The sequence below is a fragment of the Oncorhynchus keta genome, chromosome 29 (genome assembly GCF_023373465.1).
Source record: "Oncorhynchus keta strain PuntledgeMale-10-30-2019 chromosome 29, Oket_V2, whole genome shotgun sequence".
Taxonomy (NCBI): Eukaryota; Metazoa; Chordata; class Actinopteri; order Salmoniformes; family Salmonidae; genus Oncorhynchus; species Oncorhynchus keta.
The window spans coordinates 11,952,360-11,979,019 of NC_068449.1; the positions used below are offsets into that span (position 1 = coordinate 11,952,360).

General features: G+C 42.3%; 2 protein-coding genes across 2 annotated transcripts in view; both read right to left on the minus strand.

Annotated features, from left to right (window-relative positions):
• Window positions 1-5,646, minus strand: part of LOC118362310 (disintegrin and metalloproteinase domain-containing protein 17-like) — a 28,793-nt gene extending 23,147 nt beyond the window's left edge. Inside the window, exons 1-4 of the mRNA XM_035742541.2 lie at window positions 5,415-5,646; window positions 1,608-1,740; window positions 711-844; window positions 497-585 (exon numbers count right to left, since the gene is read on the minus strand). Coding sequence (XP_035598434.1) covers window positions 497-585; window positions 711-844; window positions 1,608-1,740; window positions 5,415-5,523 — 465 coding nt within the window. The 5' untranslated portion in view covers window positions 5,524-5,646. The remainder of the gene's footprint in view (window positions 1-496; window positions 586-710; window positions 845-1,607; window positions 1,741-5,414) is intronic.
• A 5,201-nt stretch (window positions 5,647-10,847) lies between these two features.
• On the minus strand, window positions 10,848-24,432 carry LOC118362312 (14-3-3 protein zeta-like). The gene is made up of 6 exons (XM_035742542.2): window positions 24,268-24,432; window positions 23,137-23,569; window positions 14,576-14,699; window positions 13,833-13,996; window positions 13,438-13,533; window positions 10,848-13,231 (listed from the first exon to the last, which is right to left on the minus strand). Exons 2-6 carry the CDS (start codon window positions 23,428-23,430, stop codon window positions 13,157-13,159), a joined length of 753 nt encoding a protein of 250 aa, XP_035598435.1. The 5' UTR covers window positions 23,431-23,569; window positions 24,268-24,432; the 3' UTR covers window positions 10,848-13,156.
• Window positions 24,433-26,660: the final 2,228 nt, after the last annotated feature.

The window sequence follows — 26,660 nt, forward strand, 5'->3', positions numbered from 1 at the left end:
GTGCAGAGCGGCACCAGAATTTAAAAAACACGTCTTACCTTTTTGTAGTTAATAAATCCAATGTGAAACGTGATAACTGGCCTATAGTATCCTTAAATAGCGTTAAACAAGTTAACCCATTCTTCTCTAGCTATTTAAAAATATCTCTCCCTATCTTCTGAATGACGGTTGCAATGTCAGTACAGTATACTGTTTTGGAGGGGGGAAGGGCAGGTAGCCTAAACACACAGACATTGGCAAAGATTTTCAGCTTGCAGGTGGACACTGGAATACGCTTTTTAGTGAAAGAGCTTTGCATAGGAACTTTGTTGCTTTTCTTATGTGGGACAAAACAAAAAATGCCTGGAATGTAAAATAACATTATTAACCGGTTCCCATGCTTTTAAAATAATGGTTCCATTCCGGAACAGTATGGATCACTCTCATTCCGGGTTCCGGAACCTGGAACGAGAGTGATCCATACTGTTTAAAGCAGTGCTCCTGTTTTGGGATTTACCTCTACGTTGTACTCTGTCTCCTCTGTCAGGATGTGTGCCGAGAACTCGGCCCCGTCTATGTGTGCCTGAACACGGGAGTGCTCCTCGCCTACACACACACACGATTTTAAGGTATTCTTCTCAGTACTCACTCTCTCACACACACAGAAATGGAAGCAACATACACAAAATATTCCATATAAAACCAACAAAACAAATACCCTCCAGACTCACCTACAAGATGTCCAGTAAAGTAGTTCTGCAGCTGAACATCATAGCGGTCTTCCTTCCCTTGCTTATCTACAAACACAGCTTTGAAGTCCTCAGTGAACAAGTCTGTGTTAGTTGTCAAGTAAAGCTTAAAATGTCTGCGGAAAAAAACAATTACAGTTTGATGGATAGAAACATGAGGAATGTACATATTCTGGTTTATTGAGGGTACAGATAACATTTTAACTTTGCCAATGGTCTGTTGCAATTGCACTGAAAATCCATGCACTCTAGTCATTAGGCCATGGCAATGATAAAAAGCCAATCCAGTAACAATGTAAAAACACATAGGAGTAGGACTTAGCAGGGAGGACTAGAACCTCTGAGAAAAGTTACAGATAATTGAGACAGTCTATTTCTCCAACCCCTAACGTCATATGATCTTTCCTAAGCACTGGGCGGCATCAGAATGATACAAAACCATTGAACATCAACTTGTTTGGCTTGCTTTTGAATGTTACATGAGTGGGTGGAAGCGCCTCATTGAGTATAATGGAGTGTTAGCTGTTTTTCCTTTACATTTTAGTCATTTAGCAGACGCTCTTAGCTTACGATGTAGAAGTCCCATAATTTTTTTAACCTTTATTTAACTAGGCAAGTCAGTTAAGAACAATTTCTTATTTTCAATGACGGCCTAGGAACAGTGAGTTAACTGCCTGTTCAGGGGCAGAACGACAGATTTGTACCTTGTCAGCTCAGGGATTTGAACTTGCAACCATTTAGTTTACTAGTCCAACTCTCTAACCACTAGGCTACCCTGTTTGTGTGTGTGCTTCCATTTCTGTGTGCATGTGTGTGTGTGTGAGTACTGAGAAGAATACCTTAAAATCGTGTGTAGCCTAGAGACTTTGTGCCACCTACCTCTTGAGGGCACTGAAGCTGACAATGCGCTCCAGCTGGGACTCTGTGTGGACGTCCCTCTTCCTGAGTGAGTGCTGCTGGAGGCCGGACACGGGCAGCACCTCAAAGTCAGACAGCAATGAGCTCAGAGCCTCTGGAATAAGGGAAGAGTCATATGAGGAGACTGAGAGGGCCAGTCCTATGTAGCTCAGTTGGTAGAGCGTGGTGCTTGCAACGGTAGGATAGTAGGTTCAATTTCCGGGACCACTTGTACGTAAAACTTATGCATGCATGACTATGTCGCTTTGCATAAAAGCATCTACTAAATGGCATGTTATCTCTATAACAATACCAGAAAAAAGTTTGGACACACCTACTCATTCAAGGGTTTTTCTTTATTTTTACTATTTTCTACATTGTAGAATGATCGTGAAGACATCAAAACTATGAAATAACATACAGTGCCTTGCGAAAGTATTCGGCCCCCTTGAACTTTGCGACCTTTTGCCACATTTCAGGCTTCAAACATAAAGATATAAAACTGTATTTTTTTGTGAAGAATCAACAACAAGTGGGACACAATCATGAAGTGGAATGACATTTATTGGATATTTCAAACTTTTTTAACAAATCAAAAACTGAAAAATTGGGCGTGCAAAATTATTCAGCCCCTTTACTTTCAGTGCAGCAAACTCTCTCCAGAAGTTCATTGAGGATCTCTGAATGATCCAATGTTGACCTAAATGACTAATGATGATAAATACAATCGACCTGTGTGTAATCCGTATAAATGCACCTGCACTGTGATAGTCTCAGAGGTCCGTTAAAAGCGCAGAGATCATCATGAAGAACAAGGAACACACCAGGCAGGTCCGAGATACTGTTGTGAAGAAGTTTAAAGCCGGATTTGGATACAAAAAGATTTCCCAAGCTTTAAGCATCAAATCAAATGTATTTATATAGCCCTTCGTACATCAGCTGATATCTCAAAGTGCTGTACAGAAACCCAGCCTAAAACCCCAAACAGCAAGCAATGCAGGTGTAGAAGGTGGCTAGGAAAAACTCCCTAGAAAGGCCAAAACCTAGGAAGAAACCTAGAGAGGAACCAGGCTATGTGGGGTGGCCAGTCCTCTTCTGGCTGTGCCGGGTGGAGATTATAACAGAACATGGCCAAGATGTTCAAATGTTCATAAATGACCAGCATGGTCGAATAATAACAAGGCAGAACAGTTGAAACTGGAGCAGCAGCACAATCAAGTGGACCGGGGACAGCAAGGAGTCATCATGTCAGGTAGTCCTGGGGCATGGTCCTAGGGCTCAGGAGCACTGTGCAAGCGATAATATTGAAATGGAAGGAGTATCAGACCACTGCAAATCTACCAACAACTGGCCGTCCTTCTAAACTTTCAGCTCATACAAGGAGAAGACTGATCAGAGATGCAGCCAAGAGGCCCATGATCACTCTGGATGAACTGCAGAGATCTACAGCTGAGGTGGGAGACTCTGTCCATAGGACAACAATCAGTCGTATATTGCACAAATCTGGCCTTTATGGAAGAGTGGCAAGAAGAAAGCCATTTCTTAAAGATATCCATAAAAAGTGTTGTTTAACCAGCTTCATAAGGTAGTCACCTGAAATGCGTTTCAATTAACAGGTGTGCCTTGTTAAAAGTTCCTTTGTGGGACTATCATTTGTTTTTCAACAGGACAATGATCCAACACACCTCCAGGCTGTGTAAGAACTATTTGACCAAGGAGGAGAGTGATGGAGTGTTGCATCAGATGACCTGACCTCCACAATCACCCGACCTCAACCCAATTTAGATAGTTTGGGATTCGTTGGACCGCAAGGAAAAGCAGCCAACAATTGCTCAGCATATTTGGAAACTTCGTCAAGACTATTGGAAAAGTATTCCAGGTGAAGCTGGTTGAGAGAATGCCAAATGTGCAAAGCTGTCATCAAGGCAATGGTGGCTACTTTGAAAAATCTCAAATATATTTAGATGTATTTAACACTTTTCTTTTGCAACCATTTAGTGTACTAGTCCAACTCTCTTTTCTGTTAATTGAAATGCATTCCAGGTGGCTACCTCATGAAGCTGGTTAAGAGAATGCCAAAAGTGTCCAATCCTGTCATCGAGGCAATGGATGGCTACTTTGAACAATCACAAAAATAAAATATATTTTCATTTGTTTAACACTAATTTGGTAACTACATGATTCCATATGTGTCATTTCATAGTTTTGATGTCTTCAATATTATTCTACAATGTAGAAAATAGTGCAAATAAAGAAAAACCCTGGAATGAGTAGGTGTTTCCAAACTTTTGAAAGGTACTGAAAACACATACACACACACACGGCTGAACTCCCTCAATGTAACTCCAATAAAGTGAAAATGGTAACATTCAATATCATTGGTACAGTAACCGTACAGTGGTCACCAACCCTTGTCCCAATGAGCTTCAAATGTGCAGGCTTTGGTTCTAACCCAGCAGTAACACACCTGATTCATGTTTTAATCATGGTCTTCCTGATTAGCTGAATCAGATGTGTTAGTGCTGGAACAAAACCCTGGTTTATTTTTAGTGACCTCTGCAGTAGCCTATACTCTTCTCGCTCTGTGGCAAATAATATTGGATTGATGCAGCACTGAGTAACAGTTAGTAGTCTAAAATACATTTTAACCATGAATCTTTAAGAGGATTCAGACAAAATGGAACAGCCTAAATGGAAGTTTCTCACTTCCTCTTGAAAGCTGTCATGTAGCTAGTTCCTTCCTGTCTAAAGGGCTCTACACAGTCTATGAAACAGATCCAACAGAGCGTAGTTCTACATACTTTTGCGAGGCTGAATTTTGTGTAGACTGAAATCCCTGCCTTTAATGATACACAGCCTCCAAATAGATTGTCAACACTGTCTTTGTGGGGTTAGTCAGAGCATTACACCTTCCTAATTAAAACAAATTGAGCATGGTTTAAATTTTAACTAGGTACTTAATTGACATCCTCAGCCTGTGACAATTTCAAGCTATGGGCCTTTATGGGCGGCAGGTAGCCTAGTGATTAGAGCTTTGGGCCAGTAACTGAAAGGTTGCTTGATCGAATCCCCGAGCTAACAAGGTAAAAATATGTAATTCTCCCCCTGAACAAGGAAGTTAACCCACTGTTCCTAGGCCGTCATTGTAAATAAGAATTTGTTCTTAACTGACTTAACTGGTTAAATAAAAATTGACATAAATACCAATCTTAATTTAATAAATTATTTCAGGGGTGGCCAACACCGGAAAGCTATGCGTACACGTTTGTTGTTTCAGCACATCATTACAGGTTATGTAAAACATTGAATTGCGATCTTGTTCGATAAGATTGAGAACAAATGTATTATTCAATCCATGAGGACCCACAGGTTGCGCAGGTATTTATTCCTGCCAGTGCCATACATCTGTAGCTAGTTAACTAACAAAATATTTCAGTTTAATCACAAGATGTGATGAGACTAGAATTGGTGATCACTGCTCTGGCACCACTGGAAAAGGAATAGCCACCCTGTCTAGATTCATTTGAAAGCACACAGTTGATGCACGTCACTATGATGCTGAATACCAGACATTCCATCTAGCTAGATAGCGAGTAAGATTTTCTTCGGGATTTGCTAACAACATTAGCTGTCTAGTTAACTAACAAACGAGTTATCTAGCGAACACTATCGTCAAACTTTAGCAATTGAAGATGTAGCTAACTAACAGCCTAATTTGCATATATTTGACTGACAGCTTGCTCCTCAAGAACATGTCTGCTAGCCACTAGCTAGGTTAACGTTACTCACCGAACTCTGTGTCATTTTCCCGTGTTTCTTCCTCGGTGGCCCTTGATTTAATCGCACAATTGACCCAACAAGGAGACAAAAAGGTCACAAGTACCAGATACTTCATCATGACGTTAAAAGCGCTTACTCCACCTGTGTCATTATTGCAAGTTGTTGAAGAATAATGTCAACACAGGAACCGTTAACCAGGCTAGGCAGAGCAGGTGTAGCACCGAGGTAAAATTAGTTTTATGTTGGATATTTTGGTTCTCTCGTCAATGACTGTTGTACCAATCATGCCATCACTGGTGTAGTTGAGGATATTGGCAGATATAGGCCATATACCCACTTACTATTCCCGTGGGCATTTGCGTGTACTCACTTCTTAATCCTCACTGATAGTACCAAAGTCGTGTAGTTGAGGTATTCTCCGTTTCAATTAATAAGGCTGATTGAACAGATCAGAACGTTTAGCTTAAATGTTGATCAACTATTATTTCTTCGCATTTTAGGCGCAGCAACATACAGACGGTGTGCTTTTGCGTGAATGTTCCAAAATGCAATTTGCGGGAAAATGCTGTTCTAAAATGTGCACCGGGTGTCATGGACAGAGATGGAAATATCCGTTAGAAATTTTGAAAGAGGGCGGATTTAAATATGCAACTACTATCATGGGTTGCTAAAATGACTATGATAATGGCTTTGGCTGCTAGACAACGAAAGAAAGTTGAAAGAAAAATCAATAGAATAGGAGAAAGCATATGAGTCTTTCTACAAATAATTTCCTCCATGTTTCTATGGTGGGATTTTGTCTATAGGCTACTTTCAAGTAAGGTAAGACATACCTCATATGAAGTAAAATGTTCAGGTTTCAAACAATTAAGGAATATAAAAATATAGCAATGCCAATGATAGACCCAACCATTTTCTGGTCGATGGAAAGGCTTTCCCAAAAACCTTCTCTATTAAATGTTAACTACCGTAGCTACAAAGTAGTCTACGCCAATCTGTCAGTGAAATGATTATTTGCATCAATCCGGTAGCCTAGCCATTTATTTTGCAAACTCCATCTCATGTGCTACAGAAACACTGCTAACCAAACAACAGTGCTAGATGCCTACACACTTCAATTAACTACACACACAAAAAAAAAGATTTTTCCAGACATCAAAAGTGGTCTCCTGTGGTCTCCTCTTGTGTCTGAGCCGTTGAATTGCGACTACTTTGTCTCTATACTGACGCTTAGCTTGTTTGATTGCCTTGCGGAGGGAATAGCTACACTGTTTGCATTCGGTCATGTTTCCGGACACCTTGCCCTGGTTAAAAGCAGTGGTTCGCACGAAACTGAAACTTTTAGTTTGCTGCCATCAATCCACGGTTTCTGGTTTGGGAATGTTTTAATAGTTGCTATGGGTACGACATCGCCGATGCACTTGCTAATAAACTCGCTCACCGAATCAGCGTATTCATCAATGTTGTTGTTTGACGCAATGCGGAACATATCCCAATTATCACATGATCAAAGCAATCTTGAAGTGTGGAATCAAATTGGTCAGACCAGCGTTGAACAGACCTGAGCGCGGGAGTTTCCTGTTTTAGTCTCTGTCTATAGGCAGGGAGCAACAAAATGGAGTCGTGGTCAGCTTTGTGGTCAACATGGATATTATGCTAATTGCCTCAGGTGACAATCATGCTCAAGTCAGAGGCCATATTGTGTAAATGAAGAGTTGTCACTTAAATCAATGGTGAATAATTAGTTAAAAGGTATGTCCCTTGTGAAGATAATACCCAAGGCCAGGTTATAACCTCAGTCACAAGATCCAGGGCCTTTTGTTCTAAAGCAAACAGACCATTTCGAATCCCACCGTACCTTCTCCACTATGCAATCTGGTTTCAGAGCTGGTCATGGGTGCACCTCTGCCACGCTCAAGGCCCTAAACGATATCATAAACGCCATCGATAAAAGACAGTACTGTGCAGCCGTCTTCATCGACCTGGCCAAGGCTTTCGACTCTGTCAATCACCACATTCTTATCGGCAGACTCAATAGCCTTTGCTTCTCATGACTGCCTCGCGTGGTTCACCAACTACTTCTCTGATAGAGTTCAGTGTGTCAAATTGGAGGGCCTGTTGTCCGGATCTCTGGCAGTCTCTATGGGGGTGCCACAGGGTTCAATTCTCGGGCCAACTATTTTCTCTGTATATATATATATATATCAATGATGTCGCTCTTGCTGCTGATGACTCTCTGATCCTCCTCTACGCAGATGACACCATTCTGTATACATCTGGCCCTTCTTTGGACACTGTTAACTAACCTCCAAACGAGCTTCAACACCATACATCACTCATTCTGTGGCCTCCAACTGCTTTTAAACGCTAATAAAACAAAGTGCATGGTCTTCAACTGATTGCTGCCCGCACCCTTCTGCCCGACTAGCATCACTACTCTGGACGGTGCTGACCTAGAATATTTGGACAACTACAAATACCTAGGTGTCTGGTTAGAACTCCTTCTAGACTCACATTAAGCATCTCCAATCCAAAATTAAATCTAGAATCGGCTTCCTATTTCGCAACAATGCCTCCTTCCCTCATGCTGCCAAACATACCCTCGTAAAACTGACTATCCTACCGATCCTTGACTTCGGCGATGTCATTTACAAATTAGCCCCCAACACTCTACTCAGCAAACTGGATGTGGTCTATCACAGTGCCATCCGTTTTATATGCCGTTTTGTCACCAAAGCCCCATATACTACCCATCACTGCGACCTGTATGCTCTCGTTGGCTGGCCCTGACATATCCGTCGCCAAATCCACTGGGTCCAAGTCTATGCTAGGTAAAGCCTCACCTTATCTCAGCTCACTGGTCACCATAGCAACACCCACCCGTAGCACGCATATTGTACTGGTCATCCCCAAAGCTAAAACTTTCTTTGGCCTCCTTTCCTTCCAGTTCTCTGCTGCCAATGACTGCAACGAATTGCAACCATCTCTAAAGTTTGGAATCTGTACCCTTCCTCTACACACAGCCAATGGAGTGTAGTGCAACTGGGGAACACACGCATTCAAGCACACACACACAGCACAAGGATTCCCCCACTTTATTATGTACATTGATTGTATAAAACATTAGGAACACCTGCTGTTTCCTTGACATAGACTGACCAGGTGAATTCAGGTGAAAGATATGATCCCTTATTAATGTCACTTGTTAAATTCACTTCAATCAGTGTAGTTGAAGGGGAGGAGACAAGTAAATTAGGGTTTTTAAGACTTGAGACAATTAAGACATGGATTGTGTATGTCTGCCATTCAGAGGGTGAATAACAAAATATTTAAGTGCCTTTGAACGGGATATGGTATTAGGTGCCAGGCGCACCGTTTTCAGTGTGTCAAGAAATGCAACGCTGCTGGGTTTTTTACACTCAACAGTTTCCTGTGTGTCAAGAATGGTCGCCAAAGGACATCCAGCCATCTTGACACAACTGTGGGAAGCATTGGAGTCTACATGGGCCAGCATCTCTATGGAATGCTTTCGACACCTTGTAGAGTCCATACCCCAACGAATTGAGGCTGTTCTGAAGGCAAAAGGGGGTGCAACTCAATATTAGAAAGGTGATCCTAAAGTTTTGTACACTCTGTGTATGTGAGCTCTAGAATTCTTCAGTACCAGACCATTGTGCATATTATAGAGCCACAACACAGGGCAGCATGCTCTTCGATGCATGGGCAGAAAGCCAGGTGTGTGAAGGAGTGAATTAGCTGGCTCTTGGTTTTACTGTGCAGTCATTGTTTTTGAATGCCTCTAAATAACGCCTGTTCCTATGAGACAGTGATCATTGTAAAATGATCCATGTGATTGTTCTGAGGCTGGTTCACTGTAAGTAATTTCATTATTCTAAATAGAAAACATTCACGTTTAATCTAAAGTTAAAATCCCCTGAAACATATTGTGGACAAATACATTCCATTTGGTGGGGTCAGTAATTCCCTTTGATTAGGTTACAACCAGGAGCACAAGGCATTGTAATAATAGGCTGTTTTACTGATTGTGTTCATGAGCCATCCTCCCCCTCTCTCTCACTTTATTTCTCTCTCACACACACACTTTAGCTCACTCTCTGGTTCTAAATGCTGATTTGCAGATGGACCTAATCACTGCATGTGGTGTAACAGCTACAGTGAATGGGTCAGTCCATTAATCACTCTCCTCCTCCCACCCCACCAATCTGCTCTTTAACACTTTAAAGTGGCACTCCAGTCTCCTTTTCACCTCTTTTATTAACACCTGATTTACTTAAAAGGTACATCTCAATAGGTGGTCTAGGTAAGTCATGACATCACAAGTGGAGGGGTGGGCCTTTCCTCTTTTGTTCTCTATTGCTCCTCAGCAAGGGGGAGGCCGATGACATCACGACTTCCCATCAGACGAACTCTGAATGCCCAACTCCTTGAACTTTGCAGTTGTCTAAAAAAAAAACACTTTACTCTTTGGTGTGTGTAGTTTACTGTATTTATACGTAGGATATCACTTTCCAACAGTAAAGTTCAAAAAGTGCTGGAGGATGTCTTAAGTCTGAAAAATACAATTTTAGAACATAAACAAAGAAAGATTGAAACAAAAAAAGCTGTGGATTTTTCTCCATCCTCCTGTGATTCAGAATCTATGCTTTTCATAGTTATTGCACGCTTTGTGTAAGAGCTATTGAAGATTGAAAGCCGTTAAATTTTCTCCACCATCCCGATTCAGAATATATCATATTCATAGGCATGGCTTGCTTGGTTGGTTCAATAGCTAATGACGAGAGAAGCCGAACATCCAGTATAAAACTCATTTTACCTAGGTCAAGCAAGTTTGTTTAGCGGTCCTTGTTCGCGCTTGACTTTTTAACCAAAATTATTTCGATTGCAACTTAAGTTATATTCGCAAGCCTTAGATATATAGCTCAAACTTTGAAATGCCTAATAATATATTGTAGATGAACAGATTTGAAGTTACACTCAGTCATTAATTAGCAATGGCTGCTTTCTACACCCGGAAGTTTAAAAAACACGTAAAAGGAAAAAAGCAACATACGCTGCATGAGAAAAAGATGTACAAATATTTCATATTGAACAAAATTATACTGGTAGACATTTAGGACAGGGAATAACTGCATACCATACTCATTAATTGAAATGCGGTAGGTCTATAGCCTGCAGATGTTCTCCTTTCCAATAGTGGAATGGGTGTCTTAACTCTTCTCAAAATTAATCAATCACGTGATATTTGCCCCCCCCCCCACAATATTGTAGTGTTTTCCTACATGAACGCTGGTCCTGGGTTATATATCTAGCCGTGTCAGCAAATCGTTCTCTACACCATTTGATGAAACGGTTGAAAGGAGCACACATAAAAAAGAAACAGCACAAGCCTAAATTCCCTATAAGAAAGATCCTATCTCGAGATGAGTTTATAAAATTTCATTTTTATTCATGTTACATAGCTGAAACATAGGGCATTAACATTTCCACGAGGCTTTTGGGAACTACAATCGATGATTAGCAAAAACATAGTGGTCCAAATCTCTAATGACAAATCACTGGACTAACCAAACACCCTTGTTAATTAACACGTGCACAAACCTGCATTGAAAAGTACTAAATTGGACATTTGGACTTGGTGTGTATAGCACATTGGTTCCCATTCCAGTGTACTATTCAATTACATGCATGTAGGAGTATTTATTTTTGTTTTGGTCTTCAGAAAGCCCCCACCTCTTCTCTTCAACCAGACATGCTTTATTGTGAATGTCATAACCAGGAAGGAGCGAGGAAAAACATTTTCAGAACCAATGGAAATCACCTGGCTGTGATACTTGGTACCAGCTCATTGACTGGCCCTCCCTGCAGCAAGGAACAATTACACTTGTTCACATTGGATGTCAGCAGCTGTAACCATACAGGATAACCGTGTGGAGGACGTCACAGCAGCTGTAACCATACAGGATAACCGTGTGGAGGACGTCAGCAGCTGTAACCATACAAGATAACCGTGTGGAGGACGTCAGCAGCTGTAACCATACAGGATAACCGTGTGGAGGACGTCAGCAGCTGTAACCATACAGGATAACCGTGTGGAGGACGTCAGCAGCTGTAACCATACAGGATAACCGTGTGGAGGACGTCAGCAGCTGTAACCATACAGGATAACCGTGTGGAGGACATCAGCAGCTGTAACCATACAAGATAACCGTGTGGAGGACGTCAGCAGCTGTAACCATACAAGATAACCGTGTGGAGGACGTGTCAGCAGCTGTAACCATACAGGATAACCGTGTGGAGGACGTCAGCAGCTGTAACCATACAGGATAACCGTGTGGAGGACGTCAGCAGCTGTAACCATACAGGATAACCGTGTGGAGGACGTCAGCAGCTGTAACCATACAAGATAACCGTGTGGAGGACGTCAGCAGCTGTAACCATACAAGATAACCGTGTGGAGGACGTGTCAGCAGCTGTAACCATACAGGATAACCGTGTGGAGGACGTGTCAGCAGCTGTAACCATACAGGATAACCGTGAGGAGGACGTGTCAGCAGCTGTAACCATACAGGATAACCGTGTGGAGGACGTGTCAGCAGCTGTAACCATACAGGATAACCGTGTGGAGGACGTCACAGCAGCTGTAACCATACAGGATAACCGTGTGGAGGACGTCACAGCAGCTGTAACCATACAGGATAACCGTGTGGAGGACGTCACAGCAGCTGTAACCATACAGGATAACCGTGTGGAGGACGTCACAGCAGCTGTAACCATACATGATAACCGTGTGGAGGACGTCACAGCAGCTGTAACCATACAGGATAACCGTGTGGAGGACGTCACAGCAGCTGTAACCATACAGGATAACCGTGTGGAGGACGTCAGCAGCTGTAACCATACAAGATAACCGTGTGGAGGACGTCAGCAGCTGTAACCATACAAGATAACCGTGTGGAGGACGTCAGCAGCTGTAACCATACAGGATAACCGTGTGGATGATGTCAGTAGCTGTAACCATACAAGATAACCGTGTGGATGATGTCAGCAGCTGTAACCATACAAGATAACCGTGTGGATGATGTCAGCAGCTGTAACCATACAAGATAACCGTGTGGATGATGTCAGTAGCTGTAACCATACAAGATAACCGTGTGGAGGATGTCAGCAGCTGTAACCATACAAGATAACCGTGTGGAGGACGTCAGCAGCTGTAACCATACAGGATAACCGTGTGGAGGATGTCAGCAGCTGTAACCATACAGGATAACCGTGTGGAGAAATAGAGAACAAGCCTATGGAGGGTGAGGGAGCAATTCATTGAATTTGCTTAACAGACACCCCTGTTCTAACATCTTAACTCCCCTTGTGTTTTGATGGGACTAAGATTCAGTAGCTCAGCAAAAAGCCCTAGAATGTTTTTTTTCCTCTAATTTGGACTAAAACATTGATAAAAAGAAGCTATTAATACTTTTCTAACAGGAGAAACTGCACGTATGGAAGGTCAGGACAAACAAACCAAGGAATGGAGGTTTCACCCCCCCCCTCAATCAATATTTTTCTTTTTTATTTGCACAAAAGCTGCAGCGTGAAAAGTCAAATTATTTTGGAATTTCCACATGCAGCTTTTGTTCAGTAATGGGTTTCATTGCTAAAAGACTTTAAGTGGAGCAATACAGGAATGGAGATGTGTAAAAAGGTTTTTTTTTGAGAGAGCGATGACCCTGTGAGTTTCAGTTCTCGTTCTCTCCGGCTTCGCCGGCTTCTCCAGCCTCGCCTTCCTCAGGCGCGTTGTCGGATGTCCATAACTGGAAAGAGACACATTGACGTTAAACACATCTTAGTTTACTTCCTCTACGAGCAACTCATTAACCCACGCTGACAGTCTTCCTCCAACTATACACTATCATTATTGTACAGTCTTCATTTTTAACTAAATTAAACTTGTAACAGTCTAAGCATTGTTTGACTAAAATGAGGAACATGGGGAGAGCAGAGAGGGAAGGGTACTAACTGTCAGGTTGTCTCTGAGCAGCTGCATGATGAGAGTGCTGTCTTTGTATGACTCCTCGTTCAGTTTGTCCAGCTCTGCAATGGCGTCATCAAATGCCTGGAGACACAAAAAGCACACGGCAAGTTTAAAAGAAGAATCGCTGTACAAAATCCAAGCTACCATCAAGTAAACCCTCTGCTTGTCCATCACAGATATAAAGTCATATACTTGAGATCTCCCATTGTAATAACTTTTCCCAGAAGAAACATTATCCACCCATTCACATACTTGTTAACAATTCAATCAAACACACCACTTAACATTCCCTTTCATTTGTTCTGACATGGAACAAGCAGATAACATCTGTAACAAAGTCCCAATACCTAAAGCAAACAGGAGAGAGGCACAGGACTGACCTGTTTGGCCAGTGAGCAGGCTTTCTCTGGAGAGTTGAGGATCTCGTAGAAGAAGACTGAGAAGTTGAGGGCCAGGCCCAGGCGGATGGGATGCGTGGGGTCCATCTCCTTCTTGCTGATGTCAAATGCCTGCTGGTACGCCTCCTGAGAGTGCTCTATGGTTGCTGGGGGAGCAAAAAGATCAGAATGGACATTATTGGAGGCAATGATATAGTATGGCACCCTATCTGACTTATTTGGATTACAATCAAGTGTAACAATGACAGAAGCCTGAGCTAAATTCACTCTATAGTGATTAAGATAGGGGAGCGTGGACTTTGACAGCTTGTGTCTGCTAGGTTGAAGACGACAAATGCAGTATTGGACAATTCTGACTGTGGTACATTCTCAGCAATAAGCAACTCTCAGTTGAGCGGCACATTTATTTTCTTTTTCCTGGACCCATTTGAATTGCACATGCTGATAACAAGCTAATAAGTCTAAAATAGGGCATAGAGCTCTCTTTAGTGTGCGTCACACAATTGGTACAAGTGGGAGTCTGAGGCCAATAAAGTCAGTAAAACCTGCTTAGATGTCACCCCCCCAAAGAGTATTTTATTCTGTATATTTAAAAATATATATTTTTGTACTGATATCAATCTCGAATATAACTTGGTTACACATAAAATGTAGGACTATTGCTAGAAAATCGCAACATGGCAAATACCTTTGCCGCATTCAGTTCAATTTCATTGCAATCTCACCTGTTTTGTCATCCCCAGAGGCGACTTCGGCAAGGTATCTATAGTAGTCGCCCTTCATCTTAAGATAGAAGACTTTGCTTTCAGCATTTGTGGAGTTCTCAATTAAATATTTATTCAGCAGTTCCTGTGGGAAGGAAACACAGATGTATAATTTGTTCACACTGCATAAACCTTCCATTTGACAGTCAATGTTTCCTTTAAGTTGTGTTTGTGTAACCCCATTTCAAAATCTTCAAACCTACTGACTGGCTAAAGAAGTTTGCTTATGATTGGCTGAGACAACATCCACCCAAACATGACCATGCGAGTGGAGTTCCCATCATATCCAGAGTTCCTAACCAAAACCCTCCCACACCAGTGGTGGGCAGATAAGTGAAGTCAGACAGCAACTAGCCTCCATCTTTCCATTACAACTGAGATGAAACTAACTGGATTAGCAGCAGCATTGGTGACTGTACTGGACCAAGGAGGTGTATCAATGAGGACCACAGGATTCAAAGTTGAATATAAACAATTGTATAAAAATGTGGTTGAAAAATCCTGACCAGGCTAGTTGTGTCACTTGATGAACACCTCTGCATCATTAATCTAGCCTGTTCTGTCCCCACCAAGAGCCTAGCTGTGCATATGGACACGCAGCAATAGGTCAAGAACAAGCAGGGAGGGAGCCAGCATGTTGCACTGCGACAAGTCATTCCAACTTGTCCACAAATAGGCCATCCCTACTGCGGGTTCCAGACCATCTTTTGCCCTAGATTCATCCAGGCTTCTTTCGTACCAACGTCCCTCACTGCTCTGTCTTAGTGGCACAGCGACTCTCGGAAGCAAAACCAACAGCTGACTGCAAGTAGTATCCCTTGTAAGCTACATCTTCGATATCACTCACAGGGCCTCCAAAGCACCAATATTTAAACCCCACAGCAGCAGAAACTATTACTGCAGACCAGTTCCTATGCAACGCACTAAATAGACTGTAGAGGGTACAGGTAAGATAGTAGGTGCCCCACACACGCCATGTGGGATTCAATCCAATGCATGTTTCCTTCTGTAAGGGAAAATGATCAGCTCCTGACATTGAGTTCTGGAACGCTAAATCCCCAGTTAGCTAGCGTGAAGGAGCCTAACCATCCAGTGGCCAACTCATCAGGATCTCGAAGGGCCGGATTGCTGCCTGATTACAGCTTTACTGCTAATCTGTGTCAGTGAGACCAAGGGTTTAAGGTCACCGTAACTGGTTTCAAATACCAGATTAAACAAGTTCCCCGCAGATGAGGCTGTCCACCCGGCCCAGCCCCCACCTACTCCAACCACTCCCAACCGGCCCAGCCCCCACCTACTCCAACCACTCCCAACCGGCCCAGCCCCCACCTACTCCAACCACTCCCAACCGGCCCAGCCCCCACCTACTCCAACCACTCCCAACCAACCTACTTACAGAGATTAGTCCAGACGATACATGGCACACTCAAAATGTCAAGCATTCCTTCCCATACGTCTCCCCGGCTGCAAATGAGTGGAGGGGAAGCAGCTTGGATTTTCACAATGCGTTCAGTTCACACGATGCATCAGTTTCACCCAGACCACAGTATTTACAGGTACCAAACGGAAGGAAACGGGGATGAATTACCTGAACATGGCCAATAAGAAATGCTTGTTCTCGGTTTTCGTTGTAAAACGTTTTGCTACGGTGTGCCTCAATGGATAGGACACAGGCAAGAGCACTGTGCTCCATAAAACCCAGTGCCCCATATCCCCTATGTGGCCATGATATAGGCATAGGCCTACCAAGAGCTGGTGGCGAAATTCTCCAGGGTTTGACTAATTGCAGTATCGCACTCCTCAAACCAATGGATTGCAATTTGCAGCTGTGCTCGTGTTGGAGACGTGTATCCTGAACATCCGGGTAGGCATATTTGTGTGATTCTGTCAAGACTACTGTGTGAATCTGGCTGGGTTTTCAATTATCTTCACGAGAAATGTGGGCCATCGCCATGACAACCTAAATGGTTTGACTTTGAAAAATGTGTCTTGCCAAGGTTATATCCACAGGCGAAGAGACTGCCAGCCTGGATGGTTTTGTAATTGGGCCCTGTTCAGTCTTACCTATGGCTGAAACTGGAGCTCTGAAAATAGCCTGCACCATTCTCAGTCAACAAACATTGCTTAATCAACAATAAGTTAACAGATTCTGACCACGATCGCCTGTAGTCGCTTACAAACTACAGTTGCCAACAGATTGAGGGGGTTATTAGGGGCAACTACTCAGCGTGCATAAACTAGTACTATAAAGTATGACTAGGCCAGGGTTCATCAGGAAAATGTGGCACCGGACATTTGACCGTTGGATTGGGTGAGTAACCTAATTAGGGTGTCCACCCACAGTGCTCAGAATGAGAGTGTACCTTAATCTGAATGTGATTAACAGAACATGCAACTCGAGGTTACAACGGCACGCGTCCTTCTTACCGAATTTCGATTTACACTTTGAAGATGTTACAATAAGTGTCCACATTTACTTTTCCTCAGCCAACATGAGTAAAGAACAGCAACATCACTAGCCTATGTCAATCTATTCCCCATTGTAGAAAAGTACCTATTCTATTGGTCAGCTTGTCGTTCTGTGCAAGAAAGAAACAGCCTATTCCAAACAGACTCTAGGACAATAGATCCCAAATTCATACAACCAGTACATCAAAATAACTTTAAAAAACATACTATTTACCAAGAGAGTTCCTATATTTTTTGTAGCTGTCCATTTACCACCACAAACCAATGCTGGCACTAAGACTGCACTCAATGAGCGGTGGTAGGTATGATCACCGATGAGACTGCCAGGTCTCTGACGACTTCCCTATAGGCTGTGTGGTGCCAGGACAACAACCTCTTCCTCAACATCAGCAAGACAAAAGAGCTGGAAACGGAGGGCCGAGCATGCCTCCATTTACGTCGATGTGGCTGTAGTGGACTGGGTCGAAACCAAGTTCCTCTGTCCACATCCCTAAGGATCTATCATGGTCCAAACACACCACCAGCCTTGAAGAGTGCACAACAACGTCTCTTCCCCTCAGGAGGCTGAAAAGATTTGGCATGGGCCCTCAGATCCTCAAAGTGAATACAGCTGCACCCCTTGTATATAGTCAAGTTATTATTACATGTTTTACTTTTCTATTATTTAACTATTTTCTTTCTCTCTGTATTGATGGGAAATGAGCATTTCACCGTTTGTCCACACGTTGTTTTACGAAGCATGGGACAAATAAAATGTTATTTGGATTTAAGTTCATTTGCCTCGTAATATGAAGTAAAAAGTTAAGTACATGTTTTCAAAATGCATACTGCCTCCAGCTTACAATGCAAAGTGGTGTGAGAAAACACTGAAGCCTGCCTACCGTTGGCCAAGCATTTGAATGCAGAATGGGAAGCGCACTTCAATTACCAGTATTTCTTAAATCGTGGCCTTAACTGTTTTTAAACCCAAGATTGCATTTCGATTTTTTTGTGGAAAAAAAAAAAGGCACGTTTCACTCCAGCAGCAACAGGAGTTGTGGCAGCAGCACTCGCTTGTCTGACAGGTTTTACACTCAAACTAGGCTCTGTATCGGTCTACTGTGAGCGCGTGTGGTAAATAAGTAACAATGACTAACGAAAATATGCACAATCATTTTAATTTCACTAATAATGCAAAGTAACCTATAGACCGATAAGCATGACCGTGTTTCCATCGATGTATAGGCTGAAAAGTATTATTTTGCAATGGGATTTATTTATTCTACTGCCCGATGCCCATTTTATCTATTGGCTTTTCATTTATTCATTTTTGGCCAAAAGCCAGCGGCTAACGGAAAGCCTGGTTAGGGTTGGACGATATGGTTTAAAAATCATATCACTATTATTTCAAACTTATGGGCAATTCACATATAGTGGGGCAAAAAAGTATTTAGTCAGCCACCAATTGTGCAAGTTCTCCCACTTAAAAAGATGAGGCCTGTAATTTGTCATAGGTACACTTCAACTATGAGAGACAAAATGATTAAAAAAATTATTGGAGAAACTTTTGTTATTGACCAAATACTTATTTTCCACCATAATTTGCAAATAAATTCCTAATTTTTCTGTCATAGTTGAAGTGTACCTATGATGAAAATTACAGGCCTTTCTCATCTTTTTAAGTGGGAGAACTTGCACAATTGGTGGCTGACTAAATACTTTTGGCCCACTGTAAATATACACATACAGTACCAGTCAAAAGTTGGGTAATACCTACTCATTCAAGGGTTTTTATTTTTACTATTTGCTACATTTTACAATAGTGAAGATATCAAAACTATGAAATAACACACATGGAATGATGTAATAACCAAAAATGTGTTCCACAAATTAAAATGTTATATTTCACATTCTTCAAAGTAGCCACCCTTTGCCTTGACAGCTTTCACACCTTTGGCATTCACTCAACCAGCTTAATCTGGAATGCTTTTCCAACAGTCTTGAAGGAGTTCCCACATATGCTGAGCACTTGTTGGCCGCTTTTCCTTCACTCTGCGGCATGTATAAATAATAATATTCTTCAAATAAGCTTTGTTGTACAATTAAAGGTCAAATACACTGCATTTCAAACAGTCAGCAATAATCAAATGAATTCAGGGCTCGTGAAATTATACCAAAGCTAAATATAAAAGTCTCTCACAACCATAAGACCCACTATTAAGGTAATTATTTTTGCAAAATAATTTAATGTAGTTTTTCTGCAATAGTCACTGTCTTGGCTTTCAAGTTGGTCTATGAAAATGCCCTTGTTACAAATTTAACCAGAACCATGCATAATGCACATTCACTAATGACAAACTTCTTGAAGCAGGCATTATAAAAAATGAACACAGGTCTCAAACCATTTCTCAAGCACAAGCCCACATGCTAGTGAGTATCCAGCAAATCTGGACAGGAATCTTTATATAGTTCAAGTTGAGCAAACATGGATCTATTAGCCAGCTAACAAGGAAGAAAAGTTTAAATGTTATGAACACACCCTTCTGTCCGTCTCCAACGGTTTGAACAGCATGCTAGCCTGTCCACATGTTGAAATCAAGTGGCCTACCTTATTTCTCAGAATGAGAAAGAGTTGCAAATTCCTTCTATAAGTTGTATATTATGCTTATTGTACATTTATAAAATCTCACACTAGACAGCTAGTATAATGCCACGTGACAAACTGTGCATTTATTTTCCAGAATCAATGTTCATTGATACTCTCGTTTTAGTAGTGTCTGCTCTGCTCTCAATGTGAGCAGTTGAGACATAAAAAGGGTACTGTTAGAAAAAGTCACTTCTCTATTAGAGATAATAATAGATAGTAAAATTATGTCTCTGATTCTGCTGGCCCAAACCTCAAATGCAAATAGCGAGTTTGAAACTGCTTGTCAGAGAGGAAGTAATCTCTCATCTTTGTTGTGTGAGTGGCAGGGGCTTGGTGTGTATGTAAACAGAGAGGAAGAGGTGAAGTGAAGCCCAATGCATTTCTATTGGCTTATTTTGGACCTAAGCTTGTCGCCTGCCTTCCCGCCTTTGGGACAAAAACTTCCATTTTTAGGGGCGGAGAAATGTGCATCTCGTCATTATACACAGAGCTCAAGTATAAATGGGAAGGTGCACACAGCACAGAAGGAGTGAAGGAGATGAGACCAACATGACAACATAAGAACAAGTAGACAAACATTTTTTTTTTTTTATAGAACAAAAAAAATTCTGCAATCTAGGCATTTGGAATATTGCACAAAATCTCATTTGAATTAATTTGATACATCACCCAGCCCTAACCCTGGTCTTGACCAACACAGTGCAAGCAGACAGAGTGGGTAAGGCCACAGCAGAGGGCAGCAGAGCAGAGAGGTTCCACCATGTCCCTGTCCAGTCTGGCATGATGTCACCTTAGTGGAAAGTGAGTATCACATTATCCAGTCGTCTCTGCCACCAGGCTCACTTCAGCCCAGTGCAGACCAAGCCTGTCAGCTGAAAGTAGGCATAGGAATCCCATCCCATAGTGGTTACTTGCATCAGGAGCCAGCCGCTGAGTAGAGGAAACGAGTTGGGGCAAGAGGCGTGAAACACCTTTCTAGGCTGACTCCACCACACCCTCAGTCAACATCGGCAAGCAGCTGAGTCAGCCTAGAAGGGTGTGTTTCTCACACACACGTGCAAAGAAGTGGGGTAGCTGTAAGGTGTGGTCTGAAAGCATGACCATCTGTACAGTTTACAACATGACTCATACAGGAAAGGAGAGGGCAGTAATTCAACCTGAAGTACACCAACCATATCCTACAGTTATCTGCTTATCAGTTATGTCTAGCTACATATGTAGGATTATCCATTGTTTGCTTGCTCCCATGTATAGAGAACCACTATGCATATATGCCACCCAAATCTCTGTTGGTGTCCATTCAGATTAGTCAAAGTCAACGACTTCAACCCAATTAGAATGGCAGCGGCAATGGAATGCTATTTCATAGTTTTTAATATCTCCCTGGCTAGACTTTCTAACAGAGAATGGATCCTTGGTCACTCTGCTACCTTCATATAAAAAAATAAATAACAAAAATAAGTATAGACATATGACCTTTCATTGTCGTAGCCATAACCGCTAATATGTATAGATAACTGCTGGATTGTGCTCCAGTGTGCTTACAAATGCTGCCCACCTCCTGAACCCCCCCCATCCCAGACCTTGTGTCTAAGGTCAGAGGCTCAGGGAAATGCTCAACCTCCCAGCTAATCCAGCAGAGATCCTCACTTAATCCACCATCAAGACCAAATAGAAAAAAACAGACAGAGCTATGCCTTGGATTTAGCTGAAAACAATTGTCCCATAGGAAACAATAACAGATGTAGAAAGTTGTTAGAAAGTTCAAGTCAATAAAAGTCAAATAATTTTACTAAAAACTAATAAAATATATTTTCCTGCATGTTTCATGTTTAATAAATCACAGAGCGCCATAGCAATTCGGAGCATCAAATGGGTAACTAGTTAGGTTAGTGGGGTTGAGAGACGTAGCCTATTGAGCAAACTGGCTATGAACTTCTTCACTTGGCTAGCTTCATTACAACTCATATGTCAAATGAGACTGATTATGAAAACAGGAGGACACACTCTTCGTTTCAGGCCTGTAACAGCATGGCTCTCGAACAGCCACCACTGGTGCTCTGCCAGAGCCTACCTCTCAGATTCTGACACACCTTGCTTTGCAGACACTGGATTGTGACCTTTGTCAGTATGCACCGTCACGTGGTTAAATTCCATTGTTCATTGTGACAGAATCCCAACAGGAAGGAACCGGGTAAGGGGGTGAAAATACAATACTTCCTTCTCATCAGGAGGCCAGGGGAGATACCCTTTTTAGACTGGAGGAACTCATTGAGGAAACCTGGGCCATGACATTTGACCCATAGTGCATTTAAACAATCTAATGTTAGTCCCCATTTTACAGTAAAAGAAATGGGATGTGTGGTGTACTAAATGCTTCAAAATAAATTCATGGTTGGAACTTGGAAGCACTCACTGCTGATAATGAGACCAGAGTTGGGGTCACTTCCATTCATTCATTCATTAAAAAGTCCACAGAAAAAAAGCCTACATGTGCAATTCTACCTGAATTGAGAGAATTAAATCCAATCATGGTAGACTGGTCAAACACGTGAGAGGAAAAGTTGAATAGCTATGCTTTTGTGAAGAAATGGACATCTTTCATCATACAGAATATATTGTTCACTGTTCAGAGAAGGCATTGCTCTTCATTTTAAAAGACTCCCTTTTCTAAAGGTAAATTTATCCAGACATCATAGAGACAAGAATCCTGTAGCACTAGGGCTGGGTGAATTACTGATGCCTCGTGCTTTGCACTGATGCACTCAAAATAAGCCCCTGGAGGAGCATGAGGTGTGCACTCCAAAGACCCAACAACAAAACACTTCCCAGACCTAGTGAGACATGACTAATATATGGACTAGAATTTCTGAAATTCTATTTCAAATTAGCTATATGTTTGTTGTCCATGTAATTACTTTACGTCCATCCAAATAAATTACCCCATATAATGATACAATACAAATCTGACCAATTGTCTGACCAGTGACCACACTTTCCCAGTAGCAAGCTGTGAGAGGCAGTGAGAGCGAGAAACAGGTGTATTCAATATCCTGGGTCAGGGTTTCCCAAACTTTTTTTTTTACCAGGTAAGTTGACTGAGACACATTTCCACTTACAGCAACAACCTGGGGAATAGTTACAGGGGTGAGGAAGGGGGATGAAAGAGCCAATTGGAAGCTGGGGATGTTTAGATGGCCATGATGGTATGAGGGACAGATTGGGAATTTAGCCAGAACACAGAAGTTAACACCCCTACTTATTATTTGAATCAGCTGTATAGTGCTTGGGCAAAAAACAAACATGCACCCTGGGGGGCAGCACCAAGTTTGGGAAACCATGTCTTAGGCTACCATACATTAAAATCCACACCCATTTGATACAGTCAACATATCCATTGAAATGAAGCTCTACTAGTACTACATACCAGTACGTCATTGCAGATATCTCTCAGCTCGCCCTCCACCTTCTCCCGGTATTCGTTGACCATTGCGAGCTTCTTGTCGCTTCCCTCCGTCTTCTGTCCGATGCTGGAGATGACCCTCCATGCCGACCGCCGTGCTCCGACCACGTTCTTGTATGCGACAGATAGCAGGTTCCTCTCCTCGTTTGACAGCTCGCCCCCCTGTTCCGTTACCTCCTTCATCGAGGCGGCCATGTCATCGTAGCGCTCGGCTTGCTCCGCCAACTTGGCCTTCTGAATAAGCTCCGCTTTATCCATTGTTTATTCTTTAGTGTGTAACCTTAGCTTGATTCGTCACGGACGGGTTAAAACAATAGGAGTCCAGGAATGCAAGAGGGACTTGAAGATGGCGCTAAACGATAGAGTAGCGGATGCTGCGCAGTATTCCACCAAAAACCTGCAAATGTAAAACAGAAGGTTTATGTCACTAAGTCATTTTATTATAGAATACAGAATGTGACCAGAATGTACTGTACCTAGAACCAACATATTATACACCGCAGCCTTTAGAAAATAACCAGATACAGTAGTAATCCAGCTCGCAGAGGTTACACGCGCTGGCAACATACGGATGGTGTGCGCGCGTCCTGCGTGCGTTGACGTGGTATCTGTCAAATTCGATGGGTCGCTAGCTAGTGGAAACGTAACTAGCTTACGCAGAAAGACTCGATGTACTTAGCTTTCTAGTTGTCTATAAACTAACCAGTGGTCACGGTTGCTGACTAACGTTAGTCTTACACTAGAGATAATCAGTTAACAAGCTAACTTACATCCCTGCTGGGTGGACATGTATTTACCACAAAAATGATGCATCGGTCTTGCTACGGCCAAACAAGCCAGCGGAGCAAATTAGCCAACAACTAGCCATATAATTAACGTTAGTTAACTAACCACCTACGGTAACGTTAGCACACATATTTAACGTTAGTGTAGCTAAAAGCTACTATAGTTAGCAACTAGCGTTGGGCCACTCCTTTCATTGAGAATGGATTGCTACAAAATAACATTACCATGCCATACGCTTGACTACAACAGAACAATAATTTACAAATAGAAAACAAAAAATATGTTGAACTGATTTCTGAATATTCTAACCTTCTAAGGTCCCGATTTGTTCCTCCGAATTGATCCGCTGTGAGATTGGTATGAAGCAGAGCAAAAAAAACAGCAACCGTGAAATTCAACCAGACATGCTAGATGGAGCAGCTCTATGTGAGAATGATTCTCCAATCACAAATAGACTTTTCTTCCTGTCAACAATCATTTCTAGTAATATTAGCCAGTAGCTATTTAGCGCGGGGAAAGGGGGAGGGAGTTCAGAAATGGGTTCGACTGGCGTGTAGGCTGCGGCTGGGGCCACGGGGTTTCCTCCAATTAGAGCAAGGGAGAAGACGTCACCATTGCCATGGTTATCCTCCATTCCTACCCCCTTTCACAAGTTGTAGCAGCATCAGGGAGGCCCGAGGCGGGCGTGGCACCCACTCATTATAGTGACCGAGATATTCCTATGTTCTCCTCTTGATACCCCTTTCCTTTTCCTAAGCTTTCCTTTTGTGGGTGATCAGCCACCCAACCTTGACCAGATGACCTCTGCTTAGTGCTCACTTAGTGCTCACTTTAATAATATTTTCACTACACAGAACACATTATGCTGGTGATAGGGCACACAGACAGCATGCAGTTTTATTAGAATCTTTGTTACATAGGCCAGAGTATATCAAATATTAATTTGCCTTTAACAATAATGTTTGTACCATGTTTTGTGCTGCTACCATGTTGTGTTGCCACCATGTTGTTGTCATGTTGTGTTGCTGCCTTGCTATGTTGTTGTCTTAGGTCTATCTTTATGTAGTGTTGTGTTGTCTTTCTTGTTGTGATGTGTGTTTTGTCCTATATTTATATATATTTGATTTTATTTGTAATCCCCCATCCTCACAGGAGGCCATTTGCCTTTTGGTAGGCCGTCATTGTAAATAAGATTTTGTTCTTAACTGACTTGTCTAGTTAAATAAAGGTTCAATAAAAAATTAATTAAATGAACTCAATATTTAATTTCACCCATGGGGAAATGTCCCTGAATCTTGATGGTGATAATTGTTATTCCTTGGATGATCAACTGGCTGGGTCCTCGGCAACCCTTGTGTTCATGTTGTATCCCAGCCATGACACATTGTAGCCCCTAGGTGAAAAGAAGACCTCCGCGTCATAATTTGCTGTGATTGCATAATACTGTTTGGCTTGGTTTGTAAAAATAGCATCACAATTGCAAAAGAGGTCTGCCGATGGGCAAGCAGGACTCAGTGCCCTAACTCCCTCTTATCTCTGGGGTCACATCTCTAGGTCACATGGGAGATCCACCTGTCTACTCAAGTCCTACATCTAGATGCGTTCTGATAGCAGATGTTCACAGCTGGATATGCTATTGATAAATATTTCACCCGAGACCAGCTGAACAGGGGGTGTAATCGGGAGAATCCGTTTTCAAATTCAGACCTCAACCTGTGATTTATATTGATCATATGTTCTTTCCGTGAGGTCGGAGATCAACTGATATTCTCTCTATCTAAAGCTTATCTTCACAACTAATTCCATCGCTCTGTACTCAGAAATATAATCAGAATTAGTTTTCCATTGCGACCACTTTCAGCAGCCATTGTGTATGTCTCCGTTGAGTCTGTCTGCCCTGTGGTTTTATTGTCAGATAATTGTCAGGATGCATTAGCTGGACTGAAAGGCTCACAGTCTCTCAGGAGGGTCCTGAATGCTCTCACACAGCGTCATGGGAACAGCTCTACAGTGGAAAACAGAGCATCAAAGCCATGTCCGTTCATCATAAAACCTGTGAATTTGTTGACTTTAAAGGGGCAGTGCAGTCAGCAAAGTCAGAGCTAATATTCTCTCTATCTTACAAGCAAAAATTAAACCATGATGCACCAGTGACTCAGTCAATGAAAAAGTGGTCAGTTGAAGCAGATGCTAAACTACAGGACTGTTTTGCTAGCACATTCTTCCTATGACATTGAGGAGTACACCACATCAGTCATTGGCTTCATCCATAAGTGAATCGATGGCGTCGTCCCCACACTACCCATACAGAAGCCATGGAGTATACAGGCAACAACTGCACTGAGCTAAAGGCTAGAGCTGCTGCTTTCAAGGAGCGGGACTATAGGACCAAGATCGAATCGCACTACACCGGCTCCGACGCTTGTTGGATGTGGCAGGGCTTGCATACCATTACAAACTACAAAGGGAATCACAGCCGAGAGCTGCCCAGTGACACAAGCCTACCAGATGAGCTAAACTACTTCTATGCTCGCTTCGAGGCAAATAACACTGAAACGTGCATGAGAGCACCAGCTGTGTGATCACGCTCTCTGCAGCCAATGTGAGTAAGACCTTTAAAATGGTCAACATTCACAAGGCCGCAGGGCCAGATGGATTACCAGGACGTGTACTTTAAGGATGCGCTGACCAACTGTCTTCAC

Coding starts and splice junctions, on each gene's coding strand:
- LOC118362312 (XM_035742542.2), bottom strand. CDS start 23,430: ATGGATAAAGCGGAGCTTATTCAGAAGGCCAAGTTGGCGGAGCAAGCC. Junction 13,997..14,575: donor CTCTGGGGATGACAAAACAG/GTGAGATTGCAA, acceptor TTGCTCCCCCAG/CAACCATAGAGCACTCTCAG. Junction 13,534..13,832: donor CCTGCTCACTGGCCAAACAG/GTCAGTCCTGTG, acceptor TTGTGTCTCCAG/GCATTTGATGACGCCATTGC.